Source organism: Hipposideros armiger, unplaced genomic scaffold, assembly GCF_001890085.2.
Source record: "Hipposideros armiger isolate ML-2016 unplaced genomic scaffold, ASM189008v1 scaffold_560, whole genome shotgun sequence".
NCBI lineage: Eukaryota > Metazoa > Chordata > Mammalia > Chiroptera > Hipposideridae > Hipposideros > Hipposideros armiger.
In genome coordinates, this window is record NW_017731910.1 from 1,198,278 (window position 1) to 1,217,373 (window position 19,096).

At 33.5% G+C, this 19,096-nt stretch overlaps 1 protein-coding gene across 1 annotated transcript in view; it reads left to right on the forward strand.

Moving 5' to 3' along the window:
- Positions 1-18,322, forward strand: part of LOC109371292 (RUN domain-containing protein 3B-like) — a gene marked incomplete at its 3' end in the record, with an annotated part of 64,258 nt that extends 45,936 nt beyond the window's left edge. The window contains exons 3-4 of the mRNA XM_019623711.1: positions 7,484-7,617; positions 18,237-18,322. Of these exons, the coding sequence (XP_019479256.1) occupies positions 7,484-7,617; positions 18,237-18,322 (220 nt within the window). The remainder of the gene's footprint in view (positions 1-7,483; positions 7,618-18,236) is intronic.
- Positions 18,323-19,096: the final 774 nt, after the last annotated feature.

The following is a 19,096-nucleotide window of genomic DNA, read 5'->3' on the forward strand; positions in this document are numbered from 1 at the left end:
TCCACTTTATAGTGAGATGGATATGTTAAAAAGGTTAGAAAAAGATATTCCATGCAGAAACTAATTGAAAGAAAGTTGGAGTGACTATATAAATATCAGAAAGTTCATTTCAGAATAGGGAAAATTGTGGGGATGGGATTGAAGGTGAACATTTACATAATAAAAAAGAGTCAATTTATGAGGAAGACATAACAGATCCTAATGTATGCAGTTAACAACAGAGCCTCAAAAAGCAAAAGCTGATAGAACTGACTGGAGAAGTAGAAAGTAGGAAAATCCACAATTGTACTTGGCAACTTCAGTATGCCCCTTATAATAATTAATAGACAGAAAATCAGTAAGAATATAAAAGATCTGAACAATATATTATCAACCGACTTAATTGATGTTTATAATACACCCCACCCAACATTAGCAGAATTTATATTTTTTTCAAGGGCAAATGGAACATTTAAAAAGACCTTATTCTGAGCCATATCACAAATCTTAACAAATTTAAAAGAAGTGAAATCATGCAAAGTATGTTCTCTGACCATAACAGAATTTAAACTAGAAATTAAGAACAGAAAGATCTGAAGAATCACCAAATATTTGGAAATTTTAAAAAAGGCTTGTAAATAACTCATGGGTCAAAGAGGAAGTCTCAAGGGAAATTAGAAAGTATTTTGAACTGAACGAAAAATGAAAATACCTAATATCAAAAATTTAGGATGAAGTTAAAACAGTACTTAGAGGGATATCTAAAGTATTCAAAACTTAAAAAAGAAGAAAGGTCTAAAGTCAATAATCTAATATACCACCTTAAGATATTAAAAAAAAGAGAGAAAATTAAATCCAAACAAGCAGAAAGAAGGAAATAATAAAGGTAAAAGCAGAAAACAATAAAATTTAAAAATACAAAAACAATAGATAAAACTATTACACGAAAGGCTCATTGTTTGAAAACTAATAAAATGTATAAACCTCTAGTTAGAATGACCAAGAAAACAGGAGACACAAATTATCATTTTCAAGAATGAAAGAGAACATATTACTACAGACTCTATATCTAGAAGACTTTAGTGAATACTGTAAACAGTTCTGACTATAAATTTGACAAGTTGGGTGAAATGGACCAATTTCTCGAAAGACAAACCCTAACAAGACTTACGAAGAAGTAGATAACCTGACTACCCCTAAATCTACTGAAAAGATTGAATTATTAGTTGAAAACTTTCCAACAGAGAAAACTCTAAGCCTATGTGGTTTCACTGTTGATTGGAACAAATTCAATCTTTTCCAGAAAAGAAGAGAGAATACATCTCAACTCATTTTATGAGGTCTGCGTTAGCCTGATGCAAAACTAGACAAAATATTACAAGAGAAAGAAACCACATACCAATACCCCTCATGGACATAGATACTGGAACCTGCAATAAGTATTAATAAATCAATCTCTGTAATGGAAGGATGTTTCAGTATTTGAAAATGAATTCATNTTTTTGGCCTTTTATATATTTCTGTCATTTTTTTCATGTCCTTACTATGTTTAAAAGTATATGTTTTATTTTATCCAGATTTCTAATTTTCTATTGTTTTGTGTTGGATAGCAGGAAAATTTTCCTAAAATTTCGTGTTTTCCACTTCATAGACAAATGATTGCTATCTCTAAAGTGAGTTCCAAAGCTTTCTCCTCCTTTCTTCTTTGCAAGTTATCCTTGTTAAGTATCTATTACTTCCTTTTAGGTAGTCTCTATTGTCATGTAGTTAAAAATTATATCTCATTAAAAAATACTCAGACATATGTATATTTATCTGTATATTATATATTATATCACATATACTATAGTAATATGTAATCATATGATGTATTAATATTTATGTAATATAGTATATAATGTATTATATGTATATTTTTTAAGTTTAAGCACCCCTTTTTCCTATGTCATTCTCTTTACATAAATCCACGCATTTCCATGCCCTAGACTTGACTTTTAATTACTTTTTTATTCCAATAGACAGAAGGTTCATTTCTTTTTGATCATGAGGTCTACTCCTGGTTATTACCCATTGAAGCTATTATTTGAGTAGCCATTTCATTTTTCAGTTCAGCTGCATTCTTTCTTCTGTTTCCTTTTTATTTCCTTTGATCCAGTCAGTTCTTAATAAGCTTTTTCTGTAGGTGGTTTTTCTCCTTCTATTATGCATTACTGCGTTCTGAACTCTTCATTTCATTTTTCTTATCTCTGCCAAATTTCCTAAGAAAACTTATTTTTCTTTTATCCTTTTTCAGACAGCATGGGTTTTATTTATCTTGTCTTTTAGTATGTTGTTTACTTTACCACCTTATAGTCTTCAGAAGTTACAATGGAAAAAGCTGACCCAACTTATGGAGTACACCACTACTATCCTGACTGTTTTAGTCTGCTTGACTGCTCTAACAAAATTCCACAGACCAGGTGGCTTAAACAACAAAAATTTATTTCTCACAGTTCTGGAGGCTAGGAACTCCAAGACTAGTTTAGATTCTGGTGAGAATTATTTTCCTGGCTTGTAGATAGTTGCCTTCTTGTTGTGTCCTCACATGACAAAGAAAAAAAGTGCTCTCTTTGGCCCTTCTTATAAGGACACTAATCATAACAGATCAGAATCCTTCCCTTATGACCTCATTTAACCTTAATTACCTCATTATAAGACTTATCTCCAAATACAGTCACATTGGTGTTAGGACTTCAATATATGACTTTGGGTAGACACAATTCAGTCCATAGCACTCGCCTCCTGATTGCAGCTAAAAACTCTGGACAGAATACAAAAAGCAACTACTTGTATACTTTGAAAAGTAAACAGTAACAGCCATTTTGGGGGGACACATCAAAATTTGAAAAAGAACCTTTATAAAAGTGAGTTTCCTGTGTATTATTTTCCCTCTTGTATTCTCCNGCTTAAGGGGCTGGCTGAGTGGCTCATTTGGTTAAGAGCTCGCTCAAAAGTGCGAGCTCAGAGCAACAGGGTCGCCAGTTCAATTCCTGGCTTGAGCTGAGCTGTCGATGAGCTGCCAACACACACACACACACACACACACACACACACATAAAAGATTCAGCTTAAAGTGTAAAGTTATTTTTTTAAGTATTTAAATTTGTTTTTTTTTAACATTAATATGAGAATTTATTTTAAAAATTAAGTCATAATTTTACCTTCAAAGCTGAGTGATCTAAATAAATATGAACCTCAACCAATAATGCTACTTTTTTTAAGAAGGAGAAGATTCTAATCTCTTACAGAAATGGGAATTTTCCCTGTTTAGTAAAGAGATAGTGGAAAATATTAAACCGATTTTATAAACTAGCATTAAGAAATTTAGGATTGCTGCTACAAAGTTTAAGGTGGAAAGTTAAATATATATTAATATATTGGCAGCAATATATCCACATGTAATCTATTTCCTTTATCTGAAAACATTTGCAGTGATATTAGAATGACTTATTAAAATTTGATGTGACTATTTTGCTTGTCTAGATGAATAACAGCTCTTTGGTATTGTCATCTAGGTGATGTATTTTAATGCTAACAGAACTTCAGCTTGTGAGACCAGTTTTTCGTTTGCTCTTTATATAGCAGAGCACTAATACAAAGGGTGAAGAAAGGAAAGCACTTAACAGATTCATTTATATTTTATATTACAGTATCAAAAGGTGATATGTCATTAGCCACTACTTAGTAGAGAACCACTTTAGAAATTTTAGTCATTGTTCTCAGGTTTCATTCTGGCCATAAAATAAGATATAAGCAAAACACAAACGTATTATGTGAAGTGAATAGATGTCTAACTTAAATAATGTAGAAGAGTAATTTTAGAATAACATTGGATCCTAGAGATCACATGCTATTTTTAGGTGCTGAAATTGAGGCAGTTTAGTGGGAAAGACATCACATGGCTGGTTTGTAACAGATCACCTTTTAGTACAGCAAACTTTTACCACTTACTTCTGTGCCTAAAATGAATTAGAGTTGGATTGATGGAATGGGAATAATTTTTGAAAAGCTTGTTTAACTTTGTAATTGGTAAAAAGTCCACTTCTAACAATGTATATAATTGAAAGCATATTATACACCTATACTCATCAAGAGCTTTAAAACGAGAAGTGTTAATGACAGCATATTCTCTGGAATAAAATTTCTTCAAGATACAGACTAGTCAGTTTCATGTAATGTGATTTGCTTTTGTGGTTATTTTTAAAGGAAATGAGAATACCTTGGGAATGATTATTTATTACTTCAGTAGTTATTTTTAAAGGCATGATCGGCTTGTAGCTTTGTTTTTTAAATTTTCCTGTTGAATACTGGTGACAAATAGTGCAAGTACATCTTTTGCCATCAGTTAATCTGTGTTTAAGTAAACATGATATTCAAGTAATAATATCTCAAATAACCAATCGAATACTTCTATTATTTTTCATTAAATTCAGCCCTTTTCATAGATGCAGAAATTATTTAATTATTTAAGTAGAATTCTAGGATGTACAGACAATTTACGTGACAGTTTGCTTGGAAGTTTTAACAAGGGAATCCACCTTCTCTTAATCAAAGCAGATCCTTCAGAATGTGAAAAATTCAGTGTCTTGATTTAAGAACTTCACTTCACTTTGGAAATGGTGCACGTAGAAGAGGAAGGAAGGCAGAATCAAGACAAGTCATCCTCACATCTAGTTTGTTAAGCAGAGAGAAGTGTTACGAAGATACTACTGGTTTATTTAAGAGCCTGCAAATCATGATAATATGGCATTCTGTTAATTGCTTAGTTTCTCGTTTTGTAATCTGGGAAATTTTCTCATTACCTTTTGGGTGAAAGTCTTATAGATAGCATATCCTACACATAGCAAAGAGTCCTAAGGATTTAGTGCCCGTTCCTTCTCTGTTTAACCCAATTCTCAATTTTTAGTTTTTCTATATCTTTGTTTCTTCTCCCAAATCGGACTTTGTTATATTCTTTTGGTTTTCAACAGCTCTGCTATAAAACTTCTCATAAATTTTCCTCAGCCATGTCAAACTCATGAGATTTAAAATAAAGTCACCAGAGAAACCTTGTGATTCTCCCTTTAAAAAAAAAAATCCCTGCCAGTGTTTCCTGAGGGAAGTCTGGTAACTGTACTTTTTTAAAATTTTGGAATGTTCCCAATTAATAGAAGCCAAAGAAAATTATCTGAGACTAGTTACATTTTAGAGAAACAAATTTAGAATGGTCGATATGGGAAAAGGTTGGATTAGGGAGTAAATTTTAAAGATTTTTCTAGATTCTAAGCAAGTGATGGGAAAAACTTAAGTTTGTATCTCATTCCCATTTTGTGATGCAAGGGGAGCATGGGTCCCTTAACTATTTGTATGACAGTAGTAATAACAATACTAGTAATTATTAACATCTGTACTGGACTGTATACCAATTGTTGCACATAACATGTCTAATCTGTAAGTGTTATCATGTAGGTACTACAATTATTGTCAATTTTAGAAGAAACTCAGACTTACAGAGTGAAGTGATTTGCTCAAGATTGCATAGCTAGAAAGTGATCTAATTCAAATCCACCAGACTCAAAATCCCATATGCTTAACCACTAGGCATCCTGCCTTCTCTCCGAATGGCTAACAAATTGATGTCATGAAAATTGCCCTAAAGACAAACTGTATTGAGAAAGTTTCAGGAACTTTTTCAACTAAAGAGGAGAGGGGACAAAGGAAAGCGATGGGGAGAGATTGAGAGGAAGAAGGGAGATTATGAATATTCCTATAGATTTCTATCTGTTGGTAGTAGTATTTGATGATAAAGAGATATTTGAGTAAGTATTTGTAGATGCTTTTATATTTTTATTCATATACAAAAGTAAGTATATTTGTTCAGGATATTAGATATTTGTAATCTAGCATGGAGTCATTTTTATACCAGTTTGTCATTGAACTGTCACTATAAAAATATACTAATTAGATTTTTTAAATTCAAATTTTTATATGCATTGCAATAAAGATTTGCTTTGTGCTGATTTACCAATTGACTTGTTTAACAAATATTTATTCAGTGCCTACTGTGAACCAAGCACTGTGTCAATGCTAGAGATCAATTTAAAGACACAATTTCTGCCTTAGTGATTTCACCACCTGATATGTGAGACAATCAAGTAAACAGGCAATTATAAGGATAAGTAAGCACAGGGTGCTATGCCAGCACATAGAGAGGGATTGGCTCACTGTAGAGATTACACAGGGCTTACACGAAGAGGAGGCCTTTAAAATTTCCTGAATTATAGGAGTAACCTAGCACCATATATGACCTTTCAATTGGTTGATTCATCATATTATTAGAAATACCAAGGGCATCTTTTTAAAAATACCAATGTCTGGCCTCTCCCTTAAAGATTCTGATCACTTAGTTTTGGTGGAACCCAGGCATGAGTATTTTTTAAAAGAAGCCCAGTTCCTCTTACGGGCTGATGTGCTTGGAAACCACTCAGATATTATTTCCGACACTGCTCCATTAAAATGGCACTTGCTGGCAAGAACACTTTTTGATGTTGATTAGAGAGGAGTTATTACTGGGGAAAGGAAGGTTTGAGATAAATAATTGAAAACAAACAAGCATAGATTTAAAAATATAAAAGCTAATCTTTCTACATTAAGATTAAACAACTTTCCTAGATAAGGTTAATCATTCCAGACAATTGTAAGTATTGAGATGTCTTTCATATCCCATTTAAAAATACTAAAAGTACAAAATGGTTCCCATAGATCTACTAAAAATCCTGCATAGAAATATTAATATAACATAAGAAATACACAAAAGAACATTTGTTCATAAATAGACACATAATTACTCAAATTTGAAAGAATAGTAAATGCCTGAAGGACTTTTTATGGGTTGGTGACTAGAAGAGAGCAGATGAATGGTAGTTACAGGAGAGTTTTATGGCTTTATAAGTGAGAATGATTGGGTAGAAGATTATGAATGATTAGTTAATGTAGGATTCTAATTTATTATATTTACTTATAGGATAGACTACACATTATTTCATTTGTTTGAAGTATCTCTATGAAGAGGAGAAAAAGGGTGGGGTTTTTTCTGTTTTTCTGAGTAGAGAAAGCTTTAGAATACAACTGGTGACATTTAAATTAATGCTTCATTAGAACCACAAGGAAAATGATCTGTGTGATATATCTAAAAGACTATGTTACAATAATAGGATATTAAACTGCAAGATATTGTTTAGTGTCTAGACCCTTTTTACTTCATTTAGTTTGATTTTGTTGTTGAGGACACTGATTCAGACTCATTAAATAAATTACCTGAAGTAACACAACTAGGTAAAGGCAGAACCGGACTAGATTTAAGGCATTTTGACATTGGGATCAGTGCCCTTTCCAGTATACCACACCACAGAGTTTTATTGTTCTTGCATTTTGAATTTTCTAGTCTAGTTTTCTTTTATTTTGTATTACAATTTGTCTCCTGAAGGTCAAGTAACCTGGTTTGGTTATGAAAGTCCTCGTAGCTTCTGGGACTATATCAGAGTGGCTTGCCGGAAAGTTTCACAGAATTGTATCTGCAGCATTGAAAATATGGAAAATGTCAGTTCCTCTAGAGCTAAGGTAAGACATAAATATTAATATGCAATGTGTATAATCCTAAGCAGTTTTGACCCAAATAGAACATTTTGAACTCTTTGCTAAAATATTTTTCGTTGTTGGAATTAAGCACTTGACCAAATGTAACATCTTTCAGAGGCTTGTTTCCCTTTTTTTCTTTGAATTGCATGTAGTTTTTTTAGAATGCTCTAAAATCTTCACTTTTGCCTTATGAATAGCAGGAGGGTCTGAAGCTAGTCACTGTTAAGTTTCTTTTTTGAGAAGCACAATGAAATATTTCCTATTCTATGACTTTTCTACGTTTCTTGAATTACCTAAACCAGTGGCTCTCAGTGTCCTGCAGAACTCTGGGAATCCATAATATCAAAATTATTTTCATGTAATACCAAAATGTTATTTGCCTTTTGCATTGTGTTGACCTTTGCACTGCTGATGTAGAAGCAATGGTGGGTAAAGTTGCTGGTGCCTTATCATGAATTGAGGCAATGGTATCAAACTATACTAGTAAGTCATTGAGTTTTTCCCCGCCATCAGCTCAGCCTTAAAAAAAAAAACAAACCGCTTTCACTTAAGAGTGTCCATGATGGTATAGTAAACCTTATTAATGTTATTAAATCTCAACCTTTGAGTACCTGTCTTTTTCATATACAGAGTGACAAAATCGGAAACATACATAAAGCATTTCTGCAGCCTATTGAAATATGATAATTGCCTCAAGGAAAAGTATTCATGCAGATGTTTGAATTGTAAGCCAAACTAGACATTTTTATCACATAATACTATTTTTATTTCAAAGAAAAACATAGAAACTATAGCTTTTTTAGACTTAGACATTTGTTAGACATTTCTTGAATAAAAATGAACAAAATGAGTTTATTGCTTCAAGGAAAACAGCTGACTGCATTTGTTGCCAATAGTAAAATTAAAGCTTTCATGTAAAAATTAGAATTTTTGAAAACTTGTACTCACCATCTTAAACTTGATAACTCCCCAATACTTAAAGACTTTCCTGGTGACATTGATGTTGATATTACCACGTGTATCTTTTAATTGTTTAATGCAACGTGTCAACACTTGATAGACCAGGATAATTCATGTTTTTCAGTGAACCAATGCATGGAACTATAAAGTCATGCATGGGTGAAGAAAGACCCATTCAGAGTGCAAAGATAGACCAATGGATTTAATGTAACATAGTATGAAAAGTTCATTGGTGGTTATAGATTTCGTGTTGCAGTTAACCTTTAAGAAATTATCACTTACTGACTTTTGATGTAGAACCAAAGAATATTCACAATCATCTTCAAAGGCTATTGAAAGATTCCTTCTTCAGCTATGACCTATATGAGGCTAGATTTTCTTCATATGCTTTAACCAAAACAACACATTATAACAGATTGAATGCAGAAGCATATATTTAGTTCTCTTTTATTAAGCCATGCATTAAGGAGAAAGTGTAAATTACACAGCTGCTTTTCTCACTAATATTTTTGTTTAGGAAAAGATAGATTTTTTTCATTAAAATGTTATTAATGTTAACATAATGGGTTTATTATTTTAAATTCCTTAATATTTTAGAAGTTTCCAGTTTTAACTTGTAACAAAGTAGGTATTGATAGTTATAACCTATATAAAGGCTCTGGAGTCACCAATCATTTTTAAGATTGTAAAATGAGCCGCTGATAAACTGTATCAGCTTTAGTTTAGGGTTTTGTTTTTTTTTAATTGGATTGTCATAGTAGCTTTCCTTACTACTTTTGACACTTAATTACAGAAAGAAACTAAGTAGAAAATAAAGATTAAAAATAGATATGTACAGTTTTATGATCAAGATATAATTCAATTCATTATTTCCCAATTATAAACTTATAAATTACCTGTCTGTATAATAAGCAAGTGTATAACAATCATCTTTCAAAAGTGGAGTTTCAAAGTTTATTGTTCCTGTATCCATTTTAATCTAGGATTTCTTTTGGAAAATTTTTGGTTCACAATATTGATTAATACATATTGAAATTAAATAAAACATTTTGTATAACATGAACTGAATATTTTAAGTTTTTAAAAATAAGATTTATAATATTTAAATTTAGTGACATAATTAGAAACATGTAAACAGCTTAAAATTCATAATATGGAACTGTATTTTTGGATAGAGTTTAGCTATGATTTTTGTCACCACCTGAAGCTGTAGAGTTCACTTTCTAAAACCACTGCTGCTTCCTTCACTGCCTCCTGCCAATCTCCAAGCAAGGGGCCATCCGAGCAATACTTAACTTCTGCTTTAGTATCTTCTCTTTTAGGTTGAATTAGTTTTCCTCTCTGCCTCATGTAATTTTTTTACGCCAATAAATGCCTTCATTTCTAATCACTTATACCTGTATATTTTTTAATTAGTTTCAGGTGTACAAAACAATGCAATAGGTATACTTTTCACCCCTCACAGAGTGATAACCCCCATCTCCCAATCCACTGCCCCCTACCCCCAACATCATACTTATCTATTACAATTCCATTGACTCCATTCCCCCACACACACTATACTCCACATCCCGTGACTATGTATATATTAAATTATAGTTGACATACAATATTATTCAACGTCAGCTTTAGGTGTACAGTGCAGTGGTTCAGGCCTCTACACCGTCCATGAAGTGTCTTCCTAACAAGACGTGTCCATCTGACACCTGACAGAATATTTACAACATTAATGATTATATTCCCCAAACTGTCTTTCATATCCCTGTGGCAATATTGTAGTTACCAATTTATGCAGTCTAACCCCTTCCCCTTCACCCTCATCCCCCCCCCCCTCCCATCTAGCAACCAATTATACATATATATATATATATATATATATATATATATTTTTTTTTTTAGGCTGAGCCATCCTGCCACCTGTTGGCAGCTCAGCGGCTGCTCAGCTCCGGCCGGGCATCGAACTACTATTACTCAGAGCTCAAACTCTTGAGCGAGCTCTTAACCAACTGAGCCACTCGGCCAGCCTATACCTATATTTTTAATTAAAAACTTTTTCTCATAGATGTCTCATCTTGTTTTTTTATTATATATTAACAGATTTTTTAGTTACAACTATTGTCTTAGTACTCTTTTGGCCTCAATTTTCTCTAACTATTGAATTTACTCATTTATTTACTTTCTATTTGCCTGATTGGCTACAGGTTTAAAAAATGTAAAATTTGAATTCTCTTTTGCATCTTAGTTGAGTTTGTATCAGTTTTCCTCTCATATTTTCCTTGTGGTTTATTAATAATCTCTTGGTTTCTGTAGGTTAAGATTAAGCTGTAATTTGAATCAAGTCTATAAAAATAGAAAGTACCCAGGTGGTATATAAACTTCATTTTCAAATTAAAAGTAGGAGAGATTATCATGACAAATATATTCTAAACTTCTTTAATTCTACAATATGGGGAGGATATATTTATAGAACTAGCATATCCCAAAATACAAAAGTAGTTGAGAAGTTAATAAACACTGGAAATGTAGCATTTGGGCCTGAGTGTGCCAAAGAAACTTAAACCCCAGCTCACCACCTCTCTTAATGAGCCTCTTGGGATTAGGCACTGGAAGATGCTGCCTAGCAGAGAGAGTTAATGTTTATTCTGTAAAAAACGGTGTTGAGTATCAAAACACCACAGAATATTTCATGTTCCAAATCCTGCATTTATGTCTTAGTTTTGATCAGGCCTCAAACATGCCATTTACTGGGGAAAAGGAGATCTATGATTTGCCTGGTTACACTGGGAATAATCTGCAGGCGAAGGTTTCCTCTGCCTTGATTCATTGCAGTGGGAAGAGTAGAGTACTTAATCTACTCAGTAATCCTCACCTGCCAAGTATCAGTATTGAATGATTAAACAAATACCTCAGATGGCAGGCTTATTGGATCTTTGAGCTTCAGTCTGTAATGACTACAGTACAGTACTCTCATCCAGCCTTGATACTTATGAAAACATACTAGAATCGAAGTACCAAACTTACATGCTAACAATGTGCAACGTAGTATACTTGGCACCAAAACAGTGCTTATGATGTCTATATAAGAAGCCGAATTTGCTCTGATTACACTTTCAGAGTTATGGGAGTGACATTGGAAGCAATGGAAGACAAGATGCACTGTGGAGCAATGACTGTTTCAGTATAGAAACATTCTTTACATTTGAGTTGATTAAAGTTGAGTTGATTGAATCAGGATTGCCTGTGTCCTAGTACCACTATACAATTTAGATTCACATTGTGGAAATTTGCCACCATGGGAGATCTGATACTTAGTCACTCTAAGCTAAGAGCTGTGAAATGCAGACTATTCGCTTTCTTTGCTTAGTCTGTGACTAGTTGAACCTATTTTCCAATGCCTAAACATAACCTAACAATTGAATAGAATACCTGAATTGAAGATCATGTCTGTAATCTATCCATATCAGGTATATTTACAGCTATTTTTTTTAGTAATATGCGGTAATTCTGGGGCATAGGATTTCTGTACATCAATTTATTTAGGTTTCAGACTAGAATTAGCACTCTTAGAAAAATAACTTTCTCTCAACAGGCACTTATTTCACTTTGTTCCTAACTCACCAATCTTTCCCATCTGCTATTGGGTGACAGAAACTCCCCTAATTGGATACTTAGTTATTGTTGTTATTGATCTTGCAGATATTTCCATTGAATTTTTGTAGAATTACAAATGATTTCAAGCTCAAGAAACATTTTTCCGACTTAGTTTGTTTTGTGTTTTTTTTGCAGGGGGGTGGGTCTCAAAGTGTGAGCAGCTCTGTACTGTTGTTGAGTTCTTCTTCCCTTCCTGTATATCTTTTTTGTGTGTGTGTTTTTTCTTGCTTTTAAGAACAATTACTGTTTTGGGCTAGGTTAGGCTTTGCTAGTTTTTGGTTGCTTACCCTGTACATTCCTTCTGTTATTAAATTTAATCTATTAGACCAATTTCTGAATATACTAGTCACATAAACCAACCATATATCCATGCATCTAATAAATTTGTATTGAGCACCTATACCATGACAGAACTGTGAATGTAATCCTTAATACAGTCTTATGACACATGTACCTAATCCTTCCTAGTCTTTTTATCGCATGTTCTCTCGTTTGCTTTCTCTTGTTCAGAAGCTGGTCTTGTCAGTGGTCTGCCCTAGAGTTAGGTTAGCCACATTTTCTACTGAAAGAAGCAGAGGCAGAGCGAGTATTAATCACAGGAACACCAGAGTTATCAAATACTCAAAATTTACAATAAGATAAAGTATTGCAAAGAGGCCTTTTTTCTTTTTTTTAAGATTTTATTGGGGAATTGGGGGAGGGGAACAGCATTGGGGAATCGGAGAAGGGGAACAGCGTTGGGGAATTGGGGAAGGGGAACAACGTCAATCTAGTTGTGGAGGACGTCGCCTCACTGGCCCGTGTTGGTATTATCATTGCGCTCTTCCCGGGTGAGGTAGTCGCTCACTGGCCATTGGATGGCTGCTCACAACAGCTCACGGCAGCTCACGCCGGCTGCTGGCCCCTTACGCAGGCTGCCAGCCACTCATGGTAGCTCATGGCAGCCCGCTGCGGCCCCACTGCAGCCTACACCATCACCGGGGACTCACGGTAGCCCAGTTCCAGGTCTAGCTGTTGTTCACCATATTAGCTATAGAGGGCGCAGCATCAGTGGCCCTCATGTGGGATCCAAACCAGGGCCCTGCTGCTCAGAGCTGGCATCCCAAGCCAACTCCTAACCAACGTGCCCCTTGGCCGGCCCACAAAGAGGCCTTTTTTACGATCATTTTCTATTACTCACAAATCTATCTTTTTTTTAAATACTTGATGTTTTCTATTCTTAGTTCTTTATTGTGATGGCCCTAAACCTGGAAGAATGTCAGAAATACTGGGGAAAATTTAAAAATAAAGAAAGTTTCCCAGGCAGAAACCAGAGATATGCCCATTTGTTTTACATTCTATCCATTTTAAGTACTAATAACTTCATATAAATTATTATAAAATACTATATTTAAATCTTTCTAAAATACTATATTTCACATATCATTTATTTTCTCCACCTCCTCCTGGTAGCTCCAGTGCCTGATAACTATGAGCAAATTATTTATCTTCTTCAGTTCTGTCCACTTATTCAACAAGTATATATTTGAGTGCCTGCTGTATGCCAGAAACTTATAAATATCGAGGATACAATGGCAGTGTTGAAAAGATGGCAAAGAGCAAATGTTATATACATTGCATTTTAGTAATGCAACAAACAAACAAATAAATATATACATAATATCTCAGGGGCCATGGGGAAAAAATGGAACTGGTTAAGAGGTTAGAAAGTGATAGGAGTGGTGGAAGACAGCACATTCTTTTAGATAGAGTGGTTAGGGAAGGAGTCTGTGAGGCAATAACATTTGAGTCAGGATATGAATTGTGGGAAGAAATGTGCTGTGCAAATATTAAGAGGAAGCAAGATATGGTCATCAGTAAGAGTTTGATATCATTCTCAATGCAGTGGGGAGCTACTTGAGGGTTTCTTTTTTACTTTTTATTTTTTTAAAGCAATGGAATACTGTAATCTGATTTACATTGTCAAATGAATAGCTGGGTTCAGTATAGAGGATGCATAGAAAGGTGGGAGCAGAGAGTGAAGTTAGAAAAGGGTATAATTGGAGTCTAAAAAGAGATGATTCTGGAGGTAAGAAATGAATCAGTTTCTGCTTCCAGTGATAACAGAATAGTTATCAGAGGAACTCTTGTATTAGAGGAACTCTTCTGCCAAGAATAGTAAAGATTGGATAAAATGCACAGAGAAACCAATTAAAGACAGAGTACAACCAAAGCATGAGAGCTTGAGTGGCCACAATCCTGGACAGAAGGGGTGGTATATCAGTGAGCCCTATATTCCTCTTCGCTTTTACCCTAAGGGCATTTATCTGTTCACAGGTGTAGAGGCTAAGCAGAGTGCTGTGGGTAGGGGAATGGTTGTTTTAGTTTCCCTGGGCTCACGAAACAGAAGTTGGAGTTTGAATTGCCAGTGAAACCAGGAATTAATCGTGGGGAGAGAACTGCAGACAAATGTGCCTGAAGTTATGTGCAGTTTTCCTGTAAGGTGTTTGCCAACTTAGTCATCTGAAGCATAGAGCAAAAGTTTTATAAACCAAGCTGAAAGCAGCAGGTAGGAGGCTAAAAAAGCTGTTCGAAGATTTCAGTCTTGTTCTGGAGAGTCCACCTGGAGTTCAAGGTCACTGAGTTCGAGGTGCCCTCTAAACACTCCAGGCTTTTATTTGAGACCCCAGAAAGCCTATGCCTTGGGAGTAAGGGAAATTCATGTGAAGACCAGCCCCAAAAATGTTTAAAAATGGTGCCCTTAAATGGTGCAAGGTTACTTTCAAGTTCACTGTCTGCCTACCAGAAGAAAACTAAATCAACCCTAGAGAAAGGTAGCATTAGAGCGGCTCCAAATTTTGATACACAGTGTCTAGTATTCAATAAAAAATCACCAGGTATATCAGGAAACAAGATCAAATGACCAAAACTAAGAAATATAAAACAGACAATTGAAACAGACATATGGGAGATGCAGATAATGGAAATTTAAGTAATTATAATAGGTTCAAGTAAATACAAATAAAGATTAATAATAATAGAGACCTGGGATATTATAAAAAAATAAAAATAGAAAACTATAGAGTATTTATTTTTACCAAACACACACAGAACTTATACAAAAATGGATCATTTCCTGAGTTATACTTCATCTCAATGAATTTCAGAGAATTGAAATCACATAAACTATGTTCTCTAACCACAGTAGAATTAAGCTAGACTCAATAACAAAAAAGTAACTAGAAAATGCTTATGTGGCAAAATTGAGAAGGACTTCTAAGTAACTCATGAATGAAAGAATAAATTATTGAAATAAACAAATATTTGGAAAGTGATAATGAAAATACAATACATAAAAACTTGTGCTTAGTGGAAAATAGGCTTAAATATGCTTTTATGTATTTTTTTTAAAGAATAAAGCCCGAGAATCAATCAGTGATCAAAACTTTCAAGAATGTGTATGTTTTTTAAAAAAGTAATAAACCCAAATTAGAAGGAAAGAAATATTGAAGAACAAAAATTCAAATAAATTGAAACAAATGTGCACTAGAAGAAAATCAACAAAACCAAAAGTTTTTTTTTTAAAGATTAATACCATTAATAAGCTTCTGGTAAGACTATTTAAGAAGAAAACAAGACAGATTATACATTACCAGTGTCAGGAATGCAGAAGAAGCCAACCTCATTGAAGAAGACCCTACAGACATTAAAAACCCTAAAAGAGGATATTATGAATAACTTTACCCCTATAAATTTGAAAATTTAAATGATATGGCAAATTCTGTGAAAATCATCACTCACAAAACTAACACAAAAAGGATGATATCTGCTAAAGAATTGAACCTGTGGTTAAAAATATTCCCCTTCCAGGCCCATTTGTAAATTTATTTGTCTTTTTCTTATGGATTTGTAAGAATTCTTTGTATTTTATAAATGAGAGCCTTTTTGTCAAATACGTATAATGCAAATATCTTTGCCCACTCTGTGATTCACCTTTTCACTCTCTTAAAGGATTACAGTTCATCCCCTGAAATAAGAGGGAGAATAGAATGTATGGATATTAATTCAATCAGGTTGGTCAGTTTGGTGGTTGTGAGATGAGTTTTCTGTCTTCTAGTTGTGTCTATTTTTTGTTTCCTTATAGTCAAATAGGGATAGTATTGTAAACTAACTCACACAAGTCTTGGGAGGATTAAATATCTTAATGTATATATAAAGCTCTTAAACAGAGCCAATCATATACTAATTAAAGAAGTGTTGACTACTTTTAATATTTTTAGAAAACCTTCAGTGGCAAACAAATTAATATTTTTGTCTCTGGAAAAAAAAAAACTTTCAGTGGCTCACCGTTATCTAACTGATAAAGTCTAAAATGTTAAAATTAGTTTTCAGCTTTCTCACTTCATGGTCCCAAAACCTTTATAAGTATTTATCTTCTGTATTAGTAAAAGTTTTTTTTGTTGAAAGAAAAGACACTTAAAATCATCACAGTTTATTATCAAAATATAACAGAGAACCCCATAAACATCCAAGGACAGGAAAGTAGGTGCAGTCCAGTTCTGTGTGGTTTGAAATTAATAAATCAGGAAGCAGGACTTTCCCCATATTTCTTATCTAGCAATAGCATAGTGTCCTGTGTCTCACATCCTCTGGAAAGCAACTTTCCCTGCTTCTGTTTTGGTGAAATCTTGACCTTTTGATTCAGGCCACCATCACTAGCCTCTGTGTCTTTTTAGATGAAATTTCAAGAGGGAATCTTGAGACTTCTGGCCAGTGGCTTGCCTCTTCCGTCTTCTGTTCCAATCAGCCACAGTTAATTGTAGGTTCTCCTAGGCTTACTCAGCAAGAACAAGGGAGTGAGGAACCCAGGGCAAGCTAAAAGGGATTTTGAGCTTAGTGGGCAAATTGGCTGGCATGTTAACCACACGCATATCATTCCTTTATTTCTCAACAATACTGAGGCTTCTATTCTGATAGGTTTTGCCACTGTCTAGATTTATTACTCTTTTTTGATCCTTTCAATCCAAGAGTTCGGGGAATTCACTAGAGTTGTAGTCATTTCTAAAGAATGCTCTTTTCCTCCATACTGGTAGTCGAGCATCGAATATATTGATTAGTGTCACCTTTACTCTCAACTGCCGTTGCAGTGTTTTGATTTTCTATATAGTCATGAAGTTTCTGAAGATTTGTGAAAGGGTTGAGGGAAAATGAAAGTAATTGAACTTTAAAATTCTCACTACAAATATAATCTCTTATAGTCTTTCATTCTAAACAGTCCAGAAGAAATGCTTTGGATTATAAAAATTTTAATTGGTTACTTCCAACTATTGAATGATGTTACCCCTTTTCTAAGTAAAATTAAATTATTCACATTTAGTCAGAATTGTCTGTTTCTGTGATTTTTGTGCTGGAATGTGCTTCTAATATATTTTTGTTGTCTGTTTTTTCTTGTTTAAATATTTGGTAATAGTTTTTCAGAATTCTCTGGTGGCACCAAATTCAGTAACTTGTGATTTGGATGCATGCTAAATAATGAAATTTGGTTTATTATTAGTTGTCTAAAACCTCCCTCAGGAAGGATAAGTGAGAAATTTTCTTAAACAAGTGGTGTGAGAGTGATTATTTTTATTAAGAAGAATGGGCTTTTTTCCTCGTGTTTTATAAGGGGACTCATTTTATTAGCATGTTGATTTGGGCATGTAAGTAGAGCATTATGTCTTCTGATTACATTATATGATTCAAAAGATATCTTTAACTCAACTAAATCAATATTAATGGTTCTGTTTCTTTAAAAAGTTAATCTGACATGCTTAACCCTACACCTTCAGAGAAACAAAATATGTACTATACATAATCAAAATCTATCTATTCTTATTTACTTGTTTTTATCAAATGTATATGCTGAAAAAGTTCTTTACATAGTAATATGCTTACATTTTTGATGATGCAGTGAACAAAATAAGCTTTAACTTGTGTGTTTTTTTTTTCTCTTATTTGATTCTTTCTTTTAGGGTAGAGCCTGGATCAGAGTAGCACTCATGGAAAAGCATTTATCTGAATACATCTCTACAGCTCTGAGAGACTTCAAAACAACCAGGTTTAAAAGTCCTTTTAATTTTCAAATATATACTTGTAAGCGTCATCTAAAGACAGAAATACAAATAGAATAATGACTCATTCCTTTCTAAAGTTCTCATTATTTCCTCCTTTTTCTACTAGTCAGATAAATCCATTGTCTTCTCAGGAAAATGCAATTTGTCGCCTAAACATATATCTATCTTGGTTTATCTTTTCAGGATTCACATTATGCCTGGAATATCTCTTTTTGAATTATTTCTAATTCTCACTTTTTCAGCACTTGAAGTTTCATTCTTTCCACAGACTTTTCCCTAACCAATTTGAAGAAAAACTTTACTATGAAATTCCTATAGCAGTCTTTCTCTTTCCACACTATAATTTTTATTTCTTTGCTTATAAAGAATATAAATGGATCATTTACTTCTTTAATTTACATATATATAAAATGAATGATTGCTTGGTTATCTTTTTTAGGACAGTCTGTACCAGTGTTTTACTTGGGTTGTATACATTTAAGAAATGATATACTGTGCCATGTGACAAACAGGACTTTATTAGTTTTTTATGGTGGTAAAAAAAGGCTCATATTAGGACAACAATCATTCTTATTAAGCTCTGGTCTACCAATCTAATCTTTTGTTAAAGAAACCAGTTTTCTTCATTTCAAAACTATTTGTAAATGAAAATATTCAAGAATTCCAATAACTTAGACATTCACTGTTCAGTACAGTAGCCACTAATCACATACCCCAATGTAAATTAAAATTAAGTAAAATTAAGTAAAATTACTAAT